This window comes from Macaca nemestrina, chromosome 8, assembly GCF_043159975.1.
Source record: "Macaca nemestrina isolate mMacNem1 chromosome 8, mMacNem.hap1, whole genome shotgun sequence".
Lineage (NCBI taxonomy): Eukaryota > Metazoa > Chordata > Mammalia > Primates > Cercopithecidae > Macaca > Macaca nemestrina.
Window position 1 is genome coordinate 125,388,066 of NC_092132.1, and position 19,651 is coordinate 125,407,716.

Below are 19,651 nucleotides of genomic sequence, written 5' to 3' on the forward strand. Positions count from 1 at the left end.
TCCTTGGCTCTCAGGCATGACTCCACTGTCTGCCGTGACCTTCGTGTTAGTCTCCACACTGGACCTCCCCTTTCCCTCCAACTGGGGTGAGAGGACTTCTTTCCCCGCTGCAGAGGTGGGCAGCCTCTGGCAGGGCTTCTGTAACAAGGGGTTTTGGGAAGTGGGGGATCATGGTTGCGGGGCTGACATTGGTGTTGCCGGGACCTGCTCGCCAACGAGGCCTGCGTTCTGCAACCACCCTGCCCAGCTGTGCCGTGTGGGCCTAGAACGGTACTGAGGATGCTGGGTCCAGCCTTTGAGTCGGGTAAGGTGACCTCGCTCCCTTCCGTTCACCAGTGGATTCCCACTCAGCCACAGGGCCCCAGCCCAGTACCAGTGAGGGATGCCCGCAGCCAGTACACATTCCCACAAGGACACAGAGGCACTTGTGGCCCTGTATAAAGCTTTTCTTGCTGTGCCAGCGAATCAGTTGGCCCTTGGATATGAAATACACTTGCAAGTGGCGGGCTCAGCCACTCCGAGGGCCGACGAGAGCTGTCCATCAGCCAGCACAGCCAGGCAGGGCTGGGTTACATTCCTCAGTGTAGAAGAACGCTCGGAGACAAGCGCTGCTGAATAATGACAGAAATTTGGCAGCAGGAGATGCCCTGCTCTGAATGAGGCAGGAATCTGAACGTAAAATTGATACAGCGCCTAGAGTGGATCTTACTTTTCAAGCTGCTACTGTCTTGCAACTCAATGAGATGTCTTTTGTTTGCCTAAGGCTGTGTTTTTTTCAGAGTTGCCCAGACCCTGAGATGGGCTCTAATGGATGTCACACCCAGTTCATTCCTTCCACTCACTGTTAGTCGCTTAACTAACATTCACATACTTACCCTGTGCCTGTCCTCATGGAGAGGACAGAAGCAAGCTTTCCTGATGGGTGCCATGGTAGGGCGGCCCTGGTGCACCCAGGAGGGCCTGGGGGGTTGAGGGAGTTGGCCCTAGAGTGCTCTGAGGACACAGGGCAGTCGGGAGATGTCCGGGCTATGTGGTGCGCACGGAGAAGGGTTGGGCGGGCTGTGGGAAGGAGGGTTCACCAGCGCTTCTGCTTAAGCAGAAATAGCAATCCCGGGCCAAGAAAGGGGAACATGGGTGGGGATGTCGTCAGAGCTGGCCCCTGTCCTCACCCCCCAACCCCGAACCCCTCCCTGCCTCTACTTGGCAACTTCAGCAGGGTTTGGGGCAGCTGAAAATTTGGCATCATCTTTCCTCATGATGCTTGTGAAGAAGAAAAGACACACCCTTTGTGTCTTAGGCTTCCTCTGAGAAGGGAGAGGGAAGCCAGGGCACCTTGTCCTTGAGTCCTGCTCAAGAATTTGATGCCAACCAATGGAAGCCTTTAGAGAAAACCAATAATGAAGGCTTGGCTTTATTTACTGTGTTTTTTATTTACTGCTGAAGGTGCAGCCCCAACAGAGACAGAGCTCTTTTAAGAAAATGAGGCTCAGGGCGTGGCCTGGAATGGAAGAGAAAAGCTGCATGGACTTCAGCCGCTTGGCGTAAGTCAGAGGCTGCACTCCTAGTTCGGGGAGAGCTGCTAGGATCCTGACGGTTTTAGGGGCGGCCAGATCTTCATGTGATCGTGTAGCTTGAAGATGGTGGGGAAAAGGCAGGCCGGGTGGGCATGTGCCATACTGAGGGTGCAGTCAGGGGACTCCCAGAAGGCACAGCCTCTCCTGGTGTCATCCAGACACGTGCCAAACGCAGGCTGGAGGATCAGGGAGTGGGATGTGCAGAGGGGCTTTCCTGGCTCGGTGTTGCCCTCTTACCCAGGTGGTGTGCAGCAGTCTGCGTGAGCCTTTCCCAGTCATTTTAAATGCACAAAAGGACCAATGTTCAAAATGGAACACTTCCATCTCCTGTTTGGGTCGGTCACTTCCCAAATAATCACTTTGATCCAAAGAAATCCCAGCCAGTCTGTATTCAGTTATACATTTTATTCTCTAATAGGTACAATACTAAAATAAACACAAATTAAAAAAAAGTTTTATTAAAACAAAACTGTACAAAAAAGCAGTATACTACATTTTAATTACAGAACAGTCTACTGTCCAAAAGGCACTAATCCAGAATAGGAGATACAATGATACAGGACTCATTTGAACTATTTTATTCAATACAATAGAGCGCTTGTTTCTTTGACCATTTACATCTAGAAACAAGGGCTTTTTGCTACAGCCATTACACATTGTTATAAATATGAGTCCTACGGGTGGAGGTGCAGTATCGCTCTCCCTAGAGGAGGTTCCCATTAGAGGGACCACCGTGGAGCTCAGAGGCGGATGGCAGCAGTGGGTGGGGCCTGGGACCTGCCACATGGTTGGCCCGTCAGCCCCTGGGCACCCGGAGCTTGTCTTTCAGCCTGGCCTCTGGTGGTTGGTTTCTGGCCATTACTGGCAGCCACTTTCACCCCCTCTTGTGTTTTAGCACCGGCAAAGTGGGTTCTGAGAAGCTCCAGGTAACTGGGGCTGGAGGTGTGGGGGATGAAGCGTCAGCAGCGGGGAGGCATTGTGGTAACCTGATCTGAAGAAAGGCAGCAACTACTCAGAAGAGGGAGACGAAGCCCAGGGACAGCCGATGAGCCGGGCTACAGCCAGGCAGAGCCACCTGCTGCTTTCTGGGCAAACTTCTGGCCCCAAAATATGAGGGGCTGTTCCAAAGTTCAGAGACATCCTGTGTCCTTTCCTGGTGGATCCAGAAAAGTGACATCGGATCATCTTTTGTCTTGGAAGTTGATTTTTACGAGTGGGATTTTGCTTCCCAGAGGGAAGTCAAAATACAGTGACCAGCCTGAAGTGGGGGAGCCCTTTCCCTCCCTCAGTCCCACCTCAGGACCACGAGTGGCTCCAGGTCCCAGGTCCCACCACACCGTGTAGGGGAGCTGAACTCTGCTGGCTTACCTGTCTGTGTTTGGTGGCCAAGACAACTCTAAGCCCCATGTTTATTCTTTAATGGCCTCTGGACCTCAGGAAGAGAGATACTGCAGCTTTCCAAACAGTGTCATACACATATAAGACAAAGACAGGCATCTGATGTTAACAAAAATAAGTAACAAAGAAATAGGATTAAACCAATCTCTTCTCACAGCATCCTATACTACATCCTCCTTCTGCTTAGCAGAAAATTGTACGTACACAAAAATACAAATACACAATTTTGTAGAACAGTCTGATTTTAATATATTTATATATATTTATATTTATACGAGTGGCAGGTTAGTTCATTATATAGAGCTTTTTGCACTTTTGGCTCATACGCAACAAGGCTTATAAATTCAGCTTCAGCTTTCATTCAGGTTTTATAGCTTTTGAACAATTGTTTTCACATTTAAAGCAGCATCCAATTTGCACTAGGAGTTTGTGGTGATTATAGGAAAGACAGGGTCAGGAGGTTATCGAAGGGGCAGGGCGGGGGAGATACATTCCAGTGTGTGTGGTGATGGACGGAGGATGCCGTGGGACAGAGCTTACCATGATGACCCCTTGAGGTAGACTGAACACCTTACAGCAGACTCAGACACAGGTGTGACTCACCCTCAGGGACACATGGTGTACAAGATGGACAGGGACTAGAGGAGACGCCAAGGGGAAACACGAAGACTAAGACACACAGCAGCCGAGGCAGGGAGGAGCGCGCTGCCCCCACGCCCATGTGGCAGGGATCCCGCATGGCCCATCTTAGAAACTCAACTTATTTGGTGGATGCGAAACACTTCAGGCAATCCCAAGGCATCTGCTCCGGGGTATCCGACGAGATTACAGCCGTTAAGCTTGCTTTCCATTTCATAACTTGCTGTGCAGCTAGTTACCACCCCCATGCTGAAGAGTAAAGCAAAGGTGCCGCGGTTCGGCAGTGGAATCCACCCCCAGCACTCTGCTCGCGCTGGAGCTTTCAAGTCCGGTTACGTGAGAACAGACTAGGACTCTCTTGCTGCCTCTAATTGCATTTCACTGTCGCCCTCCCCAGTGCTCTGCACTCTCACTTACATTCATCTCTTCCCTAGACAATTACAACTAGGGTAATCAACAAGCACTTGGTAGAACCTGCAAAAATAGCATCTGGAGAACTGAGGGATGACACACTGCCAAGGGCCTGGTTTGGTTTACATGCTACAGAAAAGCCTCATTCTCATGATCACCACAGCACTGTTCCCCCATTCGATCACCTTTGTCAGCCTGCCTTCCCTTCTCTATCAGGTCATAATTCCACTGGCAAGTTTGCCCATGTGTCAAATATGAATACCCAGTGTTTTGGGTCATTACATTGTCTGAACAAAAATGCTGGATTATTAATGAAAATAAAGTGCCTGGGTATGGATTGTTCCATTTTGCAAAACCTTTTAATGCACCAACAAATCATCTGAGCGCTGCTTAGCGATGTGATTTGAACAGAGTGCAGTCACAAAATAATCTGTCGTACACCCATCACAGAATAAAGGCCCCATATTTAGATCAGACTTAAATTATTTTTTAAAAAAGAAACAAATACACTCACACTCATTTCCAAAGACACACTTTGGATCTGAATGCCCGACTGCTGGTTTTCCCAAGCCCTCGTGAGCAGACACCCCGATCCCTCTAGTCTAGGAAGAGAGGGCTCGCAAAGGCAGCTGGGGTTCCAGTGGCTCATGCTGGCAGCTGAGTCAGGCTCATGAGCTAGGATGATTCGACGCTTTGCCCTCTTGGATGTGGATACATTTCCAACTCCTACCAAAGCCAGAGCTGGAATGCTGCTGTGAGGCTGTCTTGCTCTCCTGTCTTCTTAGTGGCTACTGAGATTTCCCTAAGCAGACTTAAATTCTCTATGAACCAAGACCAAAACCACATAAACAGAAACAGCCCTAAAGAAACAAACGCTGGAAAACAGTGATGAAGCCAGCCTGCTGTGGCTGTGAAGCGATCTCCCCCGCTAGTTTGTCCCTGCCTTGTTCTGCCTGCAGAACGCCAGGGACACCGGAGAGGGGCAGCCACCCTGTGCCCACCCTCAAGGGCCAGTGCAGGGTGGGGAGGGATGGGGACAGGGCACAGGCCGACTCTCTGGCAGGTTCCAGAGGTCTGTAACTTGCTTAGGCACTTAAAAAACATAAACAAAAATTTATCCTTGAAAGGTACTGCATACCCAATGTGACCATGGCCGTGGAAGGCAGGGCAAGCCCGGGCTGGGGGGGAGGTCATAGAAGGCGGTGGGCTCTTCCAGGGGAGGCAATGATGACGCACTTGGCATCTCTCGGCAAGGGGAGTGTCCTGCCTTGCAGCCAGGGTGTGTCTGACGACACCAGTGCTGTGATGGCTTAGGGGCCAGGGACTTGGCCCAGCAGAGGCCTTCCCATGACCGTGTTCTACAGCCCCCTGGAAAAGTGGCTAGAAGAGGCAGGGGTGGGGAGGCTCCCAGGGTCTATCCAGATGCCCGCCATGGGTCGGGGAGGCACAGGCTGCACACGCTTTCTAGAGTCAACATGAGGCAACTACTAGGAAAAGAGGAGGCCCTTCTGAGTGTTCCGACAAAACTGAGGAGCAGTCAGGGGACGCCCTGCCCAAGCTCCCAGTGCTTTGAAAGAAAAGCTCCACTCCCCACCTCCAGAACTTTGGTTTTGGTTTCAGGGTGCCCGTTTTCAGAGATGCAGTATTAAGGGGATCACCGATTCTAACATAATGAAATGTGGTTTTCAAGGCATACAACAAGGCTGCCTGAAAGCAGCCACCGCTGAACACACGCCTTCATGCAGCCCCCTCTTCTAACTCTGTCCCTGACCCCCGTGAATCTGGTTTAAGAACAAGAGCTCAACGGAACACACCAGAGTGGCTGCTGCTCACATTAGTATGGCTGATGTCATTCTGTGTCCAGCTTAATACCTCCAGCAAATGATGAGGTGGAAAAGTGACTCTCACGAGTTTATGCTGGGATCTTAGTTCCAGTAATGGAAGGAAAGGAGAGGTTTCTGTGCTCAAAGGAAGCCACAAAACATGACTGAAATTTAGACTTAGCCCGAAGTGACAGGAAGTTGAAAAAGTCCTAAAGGGAAGAAGGAATAAACCTTGAAACACAAATTCTGTGACTTGTCACTGCCACAGACACTGGTTTGTGAGAGCCATGAGTTCCTTCCTAGGGAGGAATCAAACTACTCCCATTCCAAAATCCCAATGGCACCCCAGCCACCACCAGATGCAAAATCTGGACCGATAACAAAATGCAAGGCACATACACCTTTTCTCTTTCAAATTAAGGAGGCTTTTTGGGGATTGGAGGTTGGATAATAACGTAACTATGTACCTATTACAGGTACATAGGATCCAGGGAGACTCTCACAAGGACCAGTCCACAGCTGTGGCTTTGCTTCTGAGATGGTTCCAAGATGCCCACAACAGGGCAGAGCAGATCAGAAGAGAGAGACCATGAGAGAGCCAACCCCGAGAGGACCACTCATGTTTGATGGAAAAGAGGTAGACAGGTGGAGAAGGGAAGAAATGTGGAACTTTAGTTAGCCGAGTCCTCAGGTCAGCTTGGCACCCATGTCCCTTGTTCAATGTCCCTAACAACAGTCACCGCAGTTCCACGTGAAACGTGACAGGACAGGAACCAGACCTCTACCTCAAAGGAGCTCGTGCTTCAGCTGGATTCTGACTTCTAGAAAGTTCTTATGCTGAGCCCAAATCAAGGTATGTCTTTGCAGTCAGGACCCGTGAGGAGCCAGGGAGGCCTGAGGCAGTGCAGACACGGATCTAATTCCAGACCCCCAGACCCTCGGCTTCTAGGGAGAAGGAGGGGCCGGCTGGGCAAGATGCTCCTGAACACAGCAGGAGCCCCGAAGGAACGACCAGGGAAGTGCTACAAGAGCTGAAGAGAGAAGACAGGAAGCGCAAGAAGGTTTCCTGGTCTCTGCCTTTGCTAACTGCAGGCAAGCGGTGCTGGAGTTCAAGTTCCCCTCAGCCACACAGGCTTCCCACCCTGTCAACCACTGCGGCGCCTCCCTGCACTCCTGTCCTCACCACTGACCAAGGAGGAAGACTCTGGAGAGGCTGTAGCATCCAGACCCTCACGGAGGGAGTTCAGCTCACAGAGGTGGGGGCGATGCCACAGCGCGCCTGGGGGTACCTGGCACTGCTGCGTGAGAAAACCAACCAGGTTAGTGTTCAGAGGGCAGACTGTCCTATGCGGTCTGTTGTTTGAAGATGAATGTCCTACTGAAATGAAAGAAACGAGGGGAGACTTGCCTTGACGTGGGCGAGGGGACTTGCTTGGTGTTGGGTCATGAGGCAGCACACATGTCCAGCACGACGCCCCGCACACAGTACGTGCTCAGAAAACATGGGCTGTGTTGACTTTGGGGTGCTTGGGAGACCTGTGCGTTTGTCTCTGTCATACTATGATTTACAGTGGTGGCATCTTTAGTTTCCTACAAGAACAAAACCCACATATTTCATGGGTAAGCACTGCCTCGATTTTCACTGATTTTGGTAAGCTGAGTTGTGATGGAGAGGGGTGGGGGCTGCTGATAAAGGAATATATGGTTGGGGTTTTCTGAAGCACCAGAGTGGCCTGCAGAAGCATTTGGGAAGGGAGGTGTCTCTCCAACTTCGGTTCTTTTGAAGTAGCACCATCCCTGAGGCAGCACCTCTAATACCTTGAGCCCTAAGACAGGGGCTCCATTAGAAGGTTTTAACTGTGGTGGTGTTTTGAGTGTAGGTGGATCATCAGAATGTTCTGCTGACGATTTTAATGCATGTCTCACAAATCATAGAATTAGACCCATCCAGTCAGTTCTTACCATCTCTAATCTTAAGATGGATTCTAAATTCTAATGGAGATAGTCATCTTTTAGCAGCTGGGAAAATAGGAAAAGGAATGCTCTACTCTTTGGGGTCATAAATCTGTAATCATTCCAATTGTCATAAAGATAGGATCCCAAAGAAAACAGTTTCAACAACTGCATGCATGGATCTTGAATGCAGGTGTGCAAGGACTGGGTGGGAATGAGGTTGCTTTCAGGGCCTGTAAGAGGAGGAATACTGAAGGAATACTACACATTTTTTTGTAGGTATTTTGCGGGGAATGAAAAGATTCCCAAGGCCTAAGAGCCTTTCCCTAAATTCTCTAGGTGTGTGTATTTTCAGGGAAGAGGAAAATTTTAAATCAGTAGCCTACTTCAGCATTCTCATGAAACTGATTTGCAACTAGCATTTCAACTAGGTTAGGATTCCTTTTGGTATATGGAGGGGGAAAGATCTGTACAAAGAGAAGCAGCAAAATATGAAAAAAGGCCAGAGTTGTACTCTCCCCAGTGGCTAGCCAAACCAACCCTGGAGTGTCCAGACCTGGAAAAGAAAAGGCTCATGGTCCCAGGCTCACCCAGCACAAGTGTGAGCCTCTTGGGCATGGAACCGCTTGCAAAAGGCCGTTTGGCACTATGTCTGGTGCTGGTATCCTTGTAGACTCATTCTTGATCATATAATTGAATAAAGACCTCTGCAAGTGATGGGGGAAAAAAAACAAAGCCACATTCTAGGGAAAGGTGAGTTGGTGACTCAGCAGCTCCTGTCCAGTGTGACACTTCCGGAGAAAAGTAGGGGACCATGGTCAGGGACTGTGTATGGCATCAAGCCCACATGATGTCCCGTGCGACAGGGAGCACGGAAGAGACAGGAGGAAGAGTGGGAGGGAGAGAACATGAACTTGAGTGCCAGGGAGATGCTCACACTGGCACAGCGGAACAGTGGGGAAGACTCAGGGCAACAGCGCTGGTGGGAGGGGGCACCTGCCAAGGGGTGTGAGAGGAGCGCACAGACACATGTGTCCCATGCTCCAGTAGCTTTAGAATGTCATGAATAGTACTCCATTCATGCCCCCACGTGTTTAAAGCCTGTGTTAGTTATGTGTGTGCTGTCATGTTGTCTGAGTCTTAGGATTCAATGAGGAAACCTTGATTCAATTTTCTGTAAACTTCTGTTTGGGAAATGCTTTCTGATAGTGACATCAATGGAAATATCAAGCAACCAAGGGAAATCTGAAGATCCCAGAGAGCCCAGCAAGCAGCAGTGTCCTCGAGCTAGGCAAGCAAGGGCCCTGAGCTGGCCAGACCATGGGCTGGAACGCACTAGAGGCTGGTCAGAGGGGCTCCTTCTGGGGTCCCGACTGTGGTTTCTGCCAGAGGTGGAGCAAGTTGGAACTGGATGTTGAATGAAGTTTCAAAGAACTTAGAAGTCAAATGGGGAACAATAATCAAAGGCTTCCATTTTGAAGCTGAAACAACTCCAAATTCTGCTGTTTCACTTAGGGGAGAACAGAAGCACCATGTCATTATTTTAGTTTACAGAGCTGCTGTTCCAAATGTTCTTGGGAGCATTAGTGCTAAGAGGGAACAGGGGATGGGAGCGCTGCCATTTCCAATCACATAAAGGACAGAAATTCTTTTAATTATGACCATGCCAATCTACATCCTGCTAAAACAGCTAATTACATGTCAGGAGGACACTCAGTCATTCAGAACAATTGCCATTATATTTTTATATATTCATTCTATGCCACCCCCCTCAATTACCATGGTTACAATTTGAAAAGATTCAGTCCAACCTTCATTTGATCACAGCACACCAATGTGAATTTGAGAGTTAATTATGGCTATACAGAGCCACTCTTACTTAAAAGAAGAGAAAATGAAAATGGAGTCGAGGGAGCTGGCATCCCAAGACTTCTCAAGTGGGAGCCGGGTTGTGCATGCCCACGCCGGCCGCACCAACCAACTGGAGGGCAGCCGAGCAGGCACGGACACAGCTGTCCAGACTGCGGCCGACCAACCTGCAAACCTGCCACATGAAAGGAGTGTCAGGAGAGGAGAAAGGCACGGCTCCCCTTCAGCTGCATCCCTCTGGATGCGGTTATGGGGCTGGCTGATGAGACAGACAATGGGTGTGGCATGTGGGTAGTAAACTGTCTCATGGTGTAAAAATGCTTGTCACATTTCATGTGAACAGAATCAACTAGAAAGTTCTGCCACAAATGTCAAAGGAAGAACGACAAAGAGGTTCAGTGCTCCGCATGCCTGTAATCCCGAGGCATCTATGTCACTGAGATAAGAATGGGCAGCCAGCAAATCTTCCCTCCCTCCCCTCATGTATCTCTTCCCGTCTTGATTTAAAACAAAGCCAGTGTTAGAGGAGACTGGAGTTTTCAGATTGCTGGCTTGCTTTTTGCTGCCATTTCTATTCCTCATCAAGAAAGAATAATACAGCTAATACTGAAACTTTCAATTTACGAACTTCCAGGTTTGAAAATACATAGATATGAACAAAGTTACCTTTCAGAGATGAGTGACTCAACTATTGGCTCTGCAAGATCACAAGACAGTAGCTTATCACTTTCAGTTTATAGGTGGAATTGAGGGACAGCCTTTCCAAACACAACCTGCATGTGAGAGGAGTTTCTGTAATCAGAAAACAGAATGTTGGCTTGTATCTGAGAAGCCTTTCCTATCACCTTAGTATGATAGTTCTCTGGAGAGCTGTAAGGAAATCTTTCTTTTAAAGTGGTGGTCATCTTTGAAACCAAGCATGCTGAAGGAAGTAGAGCACATTACAGGAAAAGAAAGGCCCTCTGCTCTGACCGCACACCACCATAACATCCTGACAGATGACCTGGCATGGACAGCTGCCTTTCCAGGAGAATATTCCACTCTCATCAGGGAACACTGGACTGGATAACTTAGGTATTCCTAGGCGAAGTAAGTCAGACAATATGGAAACGAAGAAATAAAAAGAGGGCTTTCAGGGCACGCAGCTCAGTTTGCCAAATTCAACATGGCTGACAACTGATCCCCAAATCCCGAGTAAACACCCTTGCTATGTAATGAGCACAAGCAAAAAAAAAACAAAAGGAATGCCTTATATGTGTCATTCCCACCCCTGCCCCAGGACATCCCCCCACCCCATCCCACACTCCCCAAAGATACCACCAGCAGGAGCTGGGCAATGTGCCCAACTTTCACTTGGGAAATCTTGACAAATCAATCCGGCTCAGTAAAGCTATAAATGGATTTGGCTGGTCTCAATGCAGCCCCAATGAATACAGTAGTAAAACATTACTAATAATCACAACAAAATGATAAAATCTGTCATCTCTCTGACATGATTCAGATCACAGAGATTAACACAGAAACCAACGCACAATGGTGAGGGCCAGGGTTCTTCAATGTAGTGTGCTATTGAGCACAGGATCATCAACAAGAAAAATTATTGCCTAAGAATCTGTTGGGACACACTGGGGAGAAAATACTCTGGTTGTTCCCTGAACAACAAAAGACAAAAAACAATTTTAAAAGGCAGAGCCACAAATTAAATGGGAAGACTGCTTCTAACCAAACCCTCTGAAGACCAGAGAGTAAAGACTTAAGACTTCACATTTTTAGGAAGAGGAAGGGAGGGAGGGTGGGTGGGAGAACATCTGTGGGAAAGGGATCATTTCCACTGTTGAGGGCAAAGATGATGAGGCTGTTCAGTGGAATATGTAGCTGGTCAAGACAGGGAGGAGTGTTTGTGTTAAGAGATGGACCACATCCAGCTACTTTTCCCTGCTGTCACAAGATTAGAAAATTCCAGCAAAGAAGTCAGCTTAAGGCCTTGTCAGAGGGAAACAGAAGAGGAGCTATTCACAGACAGGATGAGGCTGGAGACTCCTGATTCAATGAGTCTGTTTATACTTGGTGCCTGATGGTTGATATCCAAGGGAGAAGTTTCTAAAGTCAACATTTCTTAAAGACAAACGTTAAACAGGCAGAAAGGAAATAACTATATTGGTCAATTCTTCAGTCATCTCCTTTGAGGTAAAATATATCTGGATATACGGACCCTAACATAGGTGGTGATCACTGAACGGGCTGCCACCATCAATCTACCAAGAACTAGAGAACTGGATGTGTATACTTCTGCATTAATGATTTTCCTCCTCTCTGCCTCAGGTTCCTTCTTCCTGTGATGGGCCATGGGAATGTGAATATGGGGGTGGGGTGGGAGGACTGCCCTTGTGAGTGACGGGGATGGGGACTGTCCAGAGTCATAGGTGGGTGGAAGGCAACTACATTTATTAACCACTTAAAGAACTGTGATTTTGATTGTGAAGAAAATTGCTGTAAGGGCACTCCAACATTACCGGCTTTGCTGAAACAAATCAAAACATCTATTTGGGACTAAATAGCACTGAAGGGCTCAGGTAAGAATGCAGTGTGTTGCCCTCCCAGCCTTCATCTGCTGTTGCGGTTATCAACAGATGGGTAGAGATCTCATCAATATGGCCCATTTTAAAAGGTCCCTGTGTCAGTGTTTCTAAAGTTTGGAAAGTTTACCCATCTGACCATAGTAATTCAATTAAGGTGTCTTTAAAGAAATAAATTATATGAATACCTGTTGGCAAGTTCCCCCACATCCCACTTCAAAAGACTTTTGAAAGTCTTCCTCGACAGGAACAGCCCCTGCAGGAGTCTCCTGGGGCCTGAAGGAGAGAGTGAAGTACAACCCGGGTCGGGCGGGGGCGGGGCGGGGGGAGCAGAACCACCAAGAAGCACACAGTGCGAGTTTTCAGAGCCTGGCTGCTTTCCCTTCAGTAATAAGGAAGTTTAGGGTTTCTAGTTTAATTCCGCCACTAAAACCTGAAAAAGCTTAAGAGAGAAATATACTACCTAAAGACACTAGAAATATAACAGTAGCAGTGCCACACACCATTATAAGAACCAAGGTGGCCTGGACAAGATGGCAGAATTGAACTTGGTGACAAACAGAAAACTAACAGGTTTAAATCTAGGCCCAGAGGAAGTAAATTCTCACTCTTGGTGAAAAAGCAAAAGTGACATGTAAGGCAGTGGGTCTTCAGAGCAGCCAGCGGTCTTCTCCAATGACAAGAACAGCTGTGGGTGGAAGATGCCTTCCTCCTGCTCCCACTGAGCTCTCCAGGACATTCTCCTGCAGTGGCAGAAATATTCTTTCAGTTTCACCACATTGCCATATAGGGTCTGGTACTGCCCTTCATGGATGCGAACTTGCCTTTATTCTCTGAAGCTTTTTTCCTCCCGTAAAGGTGTTAAAACAATGAAACCTTTGAGTACATCTATGACAATCTTTGTAGTTCTTTAGAAACTGCAGCTGTCTTAACAGTTTGAGTCTGTTCCTTTAAAAAGACTAGCAAGTACAAATGATACTAGCAATCCCATGATAAAGAAGCTATCAATTATAATAATCTCCTTACAATCAATCATGGATGTGGCTTGTCAGAGTGGATATTTCTCTGTCTCCTTGTATTTTGATTCAACTGAGAATAAGCAGTCAAAATTCCACAAAAATGGAAATATGTTACATTTCCTTTAAGCAAAATAAAAGGAAAGCAAGAGAACACAATCTCCTAATTGAAATAAAAAGTCAGATAAACCAAGAAAGAATATGAGTTGGCCGCGGGGGGAGGCTCATTCCTGAGAATAACAAATGCTACTCTTGAATTTGTTGGTTCAAGTAATACAGTAAAACAGAAGAGACGGCTCCACTTTACTTCAATGCTTGGAAGCTGAAAAAAGTACATATATTTTTTCCCCCTGAAATCCATGGACAAACAGCAGGACCAGGCCCCGCATATAGCTCTTTAAAGTCACAGACATATATAAGGTGGCACTTTCATGCCCTCTCGAAGACTTTCCTCACACTCACATAAGCAGGATTAACAGAAGGAAATGACGCAGTCAGCGTGTGCCTTAAGTGGAAGGAGACCAGCTGGAAACTGGCGGATATTCAGTATCTCCTGAATGAGAAAGAAAATTGAGGAAGGTCATTGAATACATTTGGTGGAGGAGGATGGGTGAAGAGGTAAGGAAACGGCACCTTCCTTTTATCTTAGAAATTGTTTTCAGGTAATGGACAAAAAGAAGCCCTGCTTAATAGCCAGCCCCACATGCCCCTTTAAACAAGGCTTCATTATACATAGGAGAGATGGAGCAAGGCAGAAACCACAGCAGTTGTGCCTCTTTCAGACGCACCCTGTGCTGCTACATTGAAGGCTCTTTCCTCTTACCCACAGTGACAGTGTGTCATTTAATCGGGATGCCAAGAGATCATTTTCATACAAGGCCAGCAGATGTAATTTTCTTTGATGCATGAATAGTTCATCATTTTGCTACTAGATGACAAGGTGATCACAGGGTGACTTTATAACGCAAGTTCACTGTTTGGTATTTTGAGTTCTCAAAATGAAAAAAAGATTTATCAAATATAAATATCTTTAAAAAGTAACAAAAGTGCTACATATGTGATCAAGGAAAAAAATTCCATTAGTTACTGCCGCTTAAAGTAGATTAAACTTTACAAATATTACCACATCCATTATCAATATGGCTTCCAATTATTAAATAAATTGCCTGTAGCAATACAGCTTTTCACACCTCTCCAAGGACAGAGTAAAGAGAACAGCAAAGCAGTCCCATCGTGTTCTCGTACAGCCACAATGTGAGTCGGAAACGTCCCCTGCTTTTCTCTGCTCCTGTCTGGGCAAGTGTCTGCGTCTGTGACAGGCAGCACAACCCCACTATGAAGTCCTCTAGCGACCTCTCAGATTGAGGGGGCTTCCGTTTAATGGATACAAACACTGCAAGTTTTTTCACTCATTTTTGACCTTAGCTCCATCCTTGAAAGACTTTTTTGGTAGCAGGGAAAGGGGACACTGACAGGAGGCAAAGCAACTTCCACGATGGCCTCCAAAACTTTTCCAGGCAGGCACTGCTAACTGTGCCGCGGAATGTACAGTGGTTCTGAAAACTGGACTTAGCATCCATTAGACATTCAGCTCATGTTTTTTTCCAATGCTCTCAAGCTGGGCCTTTTTTTTTTTTTTTTTTTTTATGACGTTTGGTTTTTGTCTTTGTTTTTAATCATGGTCCCAAAGGCAGAAGGCAGTATTTTATCTACTAAGTCACACAGCTTGTGAGAGGAAAGGATGTCTGTGTCAGGCATGTTAACTTCAAACAAAATCTGAGATTGACTTTTTCCATTGACATTCTTAGCACAGCACCCAAAGAAGTATAATCTAGCCACAGTGTGGCTATAATGAGGCACGGCTTATTGCAGCTGGAAATCAATTATCCTCACACTGAGGTGGGGATTCTAGTGTTCCTTTGACTCTGTGGATACTCCCCAAATGGTGTCTGTCATTCCTGTGCCACGACCTCAGCTTGCATCCTATCAGTCTTGGGGAAGGAAAAGGGGGTACAGACTAGTGTTACAAGAATCTAAAGGTACCCAAGATTTTACACATAGCCTAATATTTCAGAACTGAGGGCTATCTAAATACCTGGAAGCACTTTCTTGGAATGCTAAGACGGAGCAGCAAGATTTTCTAGCCTCACGGGCTGGGAGAGGGAAGTTTGGTTGGTTGGTTATTATTTACTGGGAATTAATACTGAGAGAGTATATGCAAAGGCTGAGGGCACCATGCCATCTTCACAGAACAAGACCCTAATGGCTACCTGACATACAAGAAACTGCAAGTTATACTGTAAGAACACATGTTAAGGACCGAGGAAAGTCTGCTAAGGTGCTACGTCTAAACTAAGTTAACTTGTCGTGTTTAACCTCCCTGATCAGTCATCATCCAGGGCCTCTGTCTTGATTTCGTTGGCTCCTTGTCGGGCCAATGCCAAGATAGTGTGGTTGACTGCTGCCATTTCCACAGCTAATGAGATGGGGTCTTGGTGGTCACTATGGCTCGTACTGTCATCCTAGATGTGCAGAAATAAGAAATGTTATTAGTGGATTGGAAGAATTCTTCAGTCACAGAAAGACATGCTGGGGCAAGGGGAGGCAGAACATTCGTGGGAGGAAACTGGGGGAGGGGCTTATGATAGAATAGAGGTAAATTGTATTTAAGTAGACACTGAATGGATATAGGTCCAAAGATTTTCAGTTGATAATTTTAGGATTCAACAAGTAAAAAGCACAAAAAATGTTTTTCCTCACTGAGAATTCTATTCATTCTATTAATAAGGTTGCTGGTGATGATGATCAAACCTGCAGTGATTGATATAAAACCAACAATTTGGATATTTGGATCTTTCTGTTTGTAACAAATATAGCACTAATCACTGAAGGCCATACTAGTGAGCTATTAAATTCCAGATTGCTGCTTTTACAAATAGATTATTAGAATTCATGGTCCCTCTCTGAACTGAGAAAACTAGACAAAACTTACAATTACATCTTACAGATAAAAAGTGCATTTTTGTTAAAAAAAAAAAAAAAAAAGGAATTCTCAATTACAACAGGACACGTGTCTCTGCTGGAAATGGCTATGGGAGAAAGGGGAGGAAGGTGTGGAGCTCTCCTGCTGGAGGCAGCTGTGCAAGGGCAGCGGCAGGTGTCTTACCTAGAACAAGTGTGAGGCTGTCCTCCCCGCGCAGCTCAATGTGTTAAACAATAAAGCTGTGAAGGAAGCTGGCATTGCAGGATGTACGTCAGGCACTGAAGACGGTGTTACAAATAAGGGGTACGTTTCTCACCTGTCATCTTCAGGGGGATTCTGTATCAAAGAGCTTTGGAAAGGGTAAGTCCCTTAAGGAAAAAAACAAACAAAACATGGGATGTGCTGCCCTTAGGGCATCTGTAAAAAAAGATGGAAATGATCCATCTTTGTGGGTAGACTGAAAAATAACAGGAATGTATATGAACAGAAAGACTTACAGAATATTCTCTTGGGGCTATGAAGTAGAGTCCTAAAGGGAAAAAAATGGTAGTTCTTTGGAAGTGTGGACATCATTGTTTCCTTCTGATGTTCACAGATTAGTTTTTAGAATTTACAGAGGGATCAGCACAGACTTGCATGCATTCTAGGCGTGTGGTAAACAGAGGCTGTTAAAGAACACACTGGACTATATGAGCTGGCTGGGGGGCAAGGAAAAAGCACAGACCCCAGAAAAATGAGAAGTTTTCTTGCTGTGGTCTAGGGGAAGGCACCATGCGTTCTCTGCATATTCCAAATGGAAATTTACATCCTATCAAAATTTTAATGAAATCTGTCAACATCTATGTGGGGTCAAGGAGGAACTCCCACGGTCTTAGTTACTGAATTACTCCATGCAGTGGCTACAATTAAATACATTTTCCCCAAAAGCAATGCAGAATAAATCAGGGCGAGGTGACGAGTCATGCAGGTATTGCACTTATGAGAGGATGCATGTGTCAGTGTGCCAGAGACTCTGGAAGAACCACTCCTTTGGGCAGGAGGGTTCCCACTGCAGTGGGGCCAGAGTGAGTGGGGCCTTCCATCGTGCCCTGCATCGGTACATGTTTAGGCATGGGGTCCAGCTGCCCCTAGTATTTCTCAAACACTGAGTGTGTGTCGTGAATGGTGTAACTTGCTTGTTTGGATCAGATCCTCCTCTCTTCTTCTACCTTCTCTGCTTCTCTGCCTCCCTCTGAACTTCTTCCCTCCTCCTCCTCCCCATTGCGTACTTGCCAAGTATCCTGTTGTATGACAATAAATCCATGTGGGTGAATAACGATTTCTCACAAATTCAACAGGACAACCGAATCTTACCACATTCCTTTCAAATTACATGAAATCTAACTAGACACAGGAGCAGAGTGGAGGGACAGTGACTGCTTCCCCTCCCCCACCCCATCAGCCACACCCACGGAACTAAGCTGTCCCACTGTACCCCTGCTCAGGCACCAAGAACCTCGCCCAGCTGTGCAGGGGCTCACCTGCTCAGAGTAGTCATTCCCGTCGACGTCATCACTGTTCGAGTGGCCTCCTGGACTCTGCACATCTATTCCATGACTCTCCAGGATTGCTGCTTCTTCGAAAAAAGCAAATAGATCCCTAAATTATCTGTTACCTTATCACAATGGCTGAAACACTGAATGAATTTTTGTGCTAAGGAAATTAGAATATAATTAAACAAAAACCTATATTTCTCTACAGTTGTTTCTTTTAGACTGTAAGATGGATGAAATTCAAATGCATGTAGGTCAAGGGAGGCACACATTTGCCATTCTGGGGTCTCTGCTGCTGTGCATGTTACGTGCTTCATAAATACTTGCTAACTAACTAAACAGTCCTCCTATCTTAGGGTTCTATAAAGCATATGAGAACTGTACTGATGAATAAAAAGTATATTTACAAAGGAAAGGAAATGAAATGAAATGCATTCTATGCCCATACCACGCTCAATGCGCCCGATCTCGTCTGATCTTGGAAGCTAAGAAGGGTCAGGCCTGGTTAGTACTTGGATGGGAGAAATGAAATTCAATTTTAGAAGCTAAAAACCAACATCCTACCTGACTCACCAACTTAAATTTCTTATTCTTATGTATTACTATTATAGTTTTGAATGGGAAAAAATCCTTTATTTCTTCCTTTTTCAGTTGTATTCATAGTTCCCTCTAGGGCACTTCTGGCATTTTTGTTTTCTCTGTTCAGCTTTATTGAAATATAATAAAAATTGTATATATTTATAATGTACAAAGTGATGTTTTGATATGTGTATATATACATGTATACATGATTACATCGAGAATTCATATTTCTTAAATGCTCTTTATCTCTGCCTTTTGCTGCATTCCTTGTCTATTAAGTCTCTTTCATTCCAAACTATTAATCGTTTTGTAATATCTAAGTCATAGTCCAGTAATAATAAATTCTGGGTATTACACTCCCTTTCTCAAGACCCTACAAGTATCTTTCATATGTACCACAGGAGTAATCAATTGCTCAGGGGCCAAGTCTAATTCTATATTCTAGAACTTTAAGAACAATGAGTTTTATAAAAATGTCATTACCATTACAATACAAATAGTGCAAATACTACTAACTGTGGTTTATTAAAAATACAATGAAAGACATTAGGGCAATTTTTGTTAGTCCTAGAAGTTAGGATCTGGCATGGTGGCTCACGCCTGTAATCCCAGCACTTTGGGAGGCCGAGGCGGACAGATCACCTGAGGTTGGGAGTTCGAGACCAGCCTGACCAATATGGAGAAACCCCATCTCTACTAAAAATACAAAATTAGCCAGGTGTGGTGGCGCATGCCTGTAATCCCAGCTGCTCGGGAGGCTGAGGCAGGAGAATCACTTGAACCCGGGTGGCAGAGGTTGCGGTGAGCCGAGATCGCGCCACTGCACTCCAGCCTGGGGAACAAGAGCGAAACTCCATCTCAAAAAAAAAAAAAAAAAAAGAAGTTAGGATCCTTTAGACTTGCAGTTTCTAAACTGAAGTTAATCTTAATATAAACATGACGTTCACAACTGCAGCACAAGAGAAAAGCAGCCTCACTGATACATTACCAATATTGGCTCTCCTCTTGATCTCCTTCCTTCTGTTAGCAAACCAATTATATACTTTCAGGGAGGTAACTCTTTCCAGATCTGACAGTTTTTTGCCTGTAAATACATGCAATAAAATTCAGATAATCTGTATCTGGGATCCAAGAATAAACTAGTTTTAAGGGCTAATATTTTTATTTTGTTGCTTTTGATTACATTTGTTGCCAAAACTATAGATGCAGAGGGATGTTTAAAGTATTACCTGGTACCATGTACACACCCCAATTATTGAATGAATAAATATGTAAATGAATACAAACACAGCAAC

At 45.9% G+C, this 19,651-nt stretch overlaps 1 protein-coding gene and 1 long non-coding RNA gene across 15 annotated transcripts in view; both read right to left on the reverse strand.

The window, feature by feature from the left end:
- Nucleotides 1-1,964: 1,964 nt before the first annotated feature.
- Nucleotides 1,965-10,950, reverse strand: LOC139355882 (uncharacterized). Its single transcript, XR_011607137.1, has 2 exons — nt 2,943-10,950; nt 1,965-2,727 (listed from the first exon to the last, which is right to left on the reverse strand). It is a non-coding gene; the product is annotated as an uncharacterized lncRNA (long non-coding RNA).
- A 1,073-nt stretch (nt 10,951-12,023) lies between these two features.
- The window catches only part of LOC105481988 (homeobox containing 1), a 167,105-nt gene continuing 159,477 nt past the window's right edge, over nt 12,024-19,651 (reverse strand). Inside the window, exons 8-11 of one of the 14 annotated variants that reach the window (XM_011741791.3) lie at nt 19,345-19,440; nt 17,763-17,851; nt 17,451-17,522; nt 12,024-15,781 (exon numbers count right to left, since the gene is read on the reverse strand). In XM_011741791.3, the coding sequence (XP_011740093.1) occupies nt 15,644-15,781; nt 17,451-17,522; nt 17,763-17,851; nt 19,345-19,440 (395 nt within the window). In that variant the 3' untranslated portion in view covers nt 12,024-15,643. Of the gene's footprint in view, nt 15,782-16,425; nt 16,611-16,739; nt 17,523-17,762; nt 17,858-19,344; nt 19,441-19,651 lie in introns of those variants that run through there. The other 13 variants (XM_011741789.3, XM_011741788.3, XM_011741797.3 and 10 more) reach the window with 13 other exon arrangements.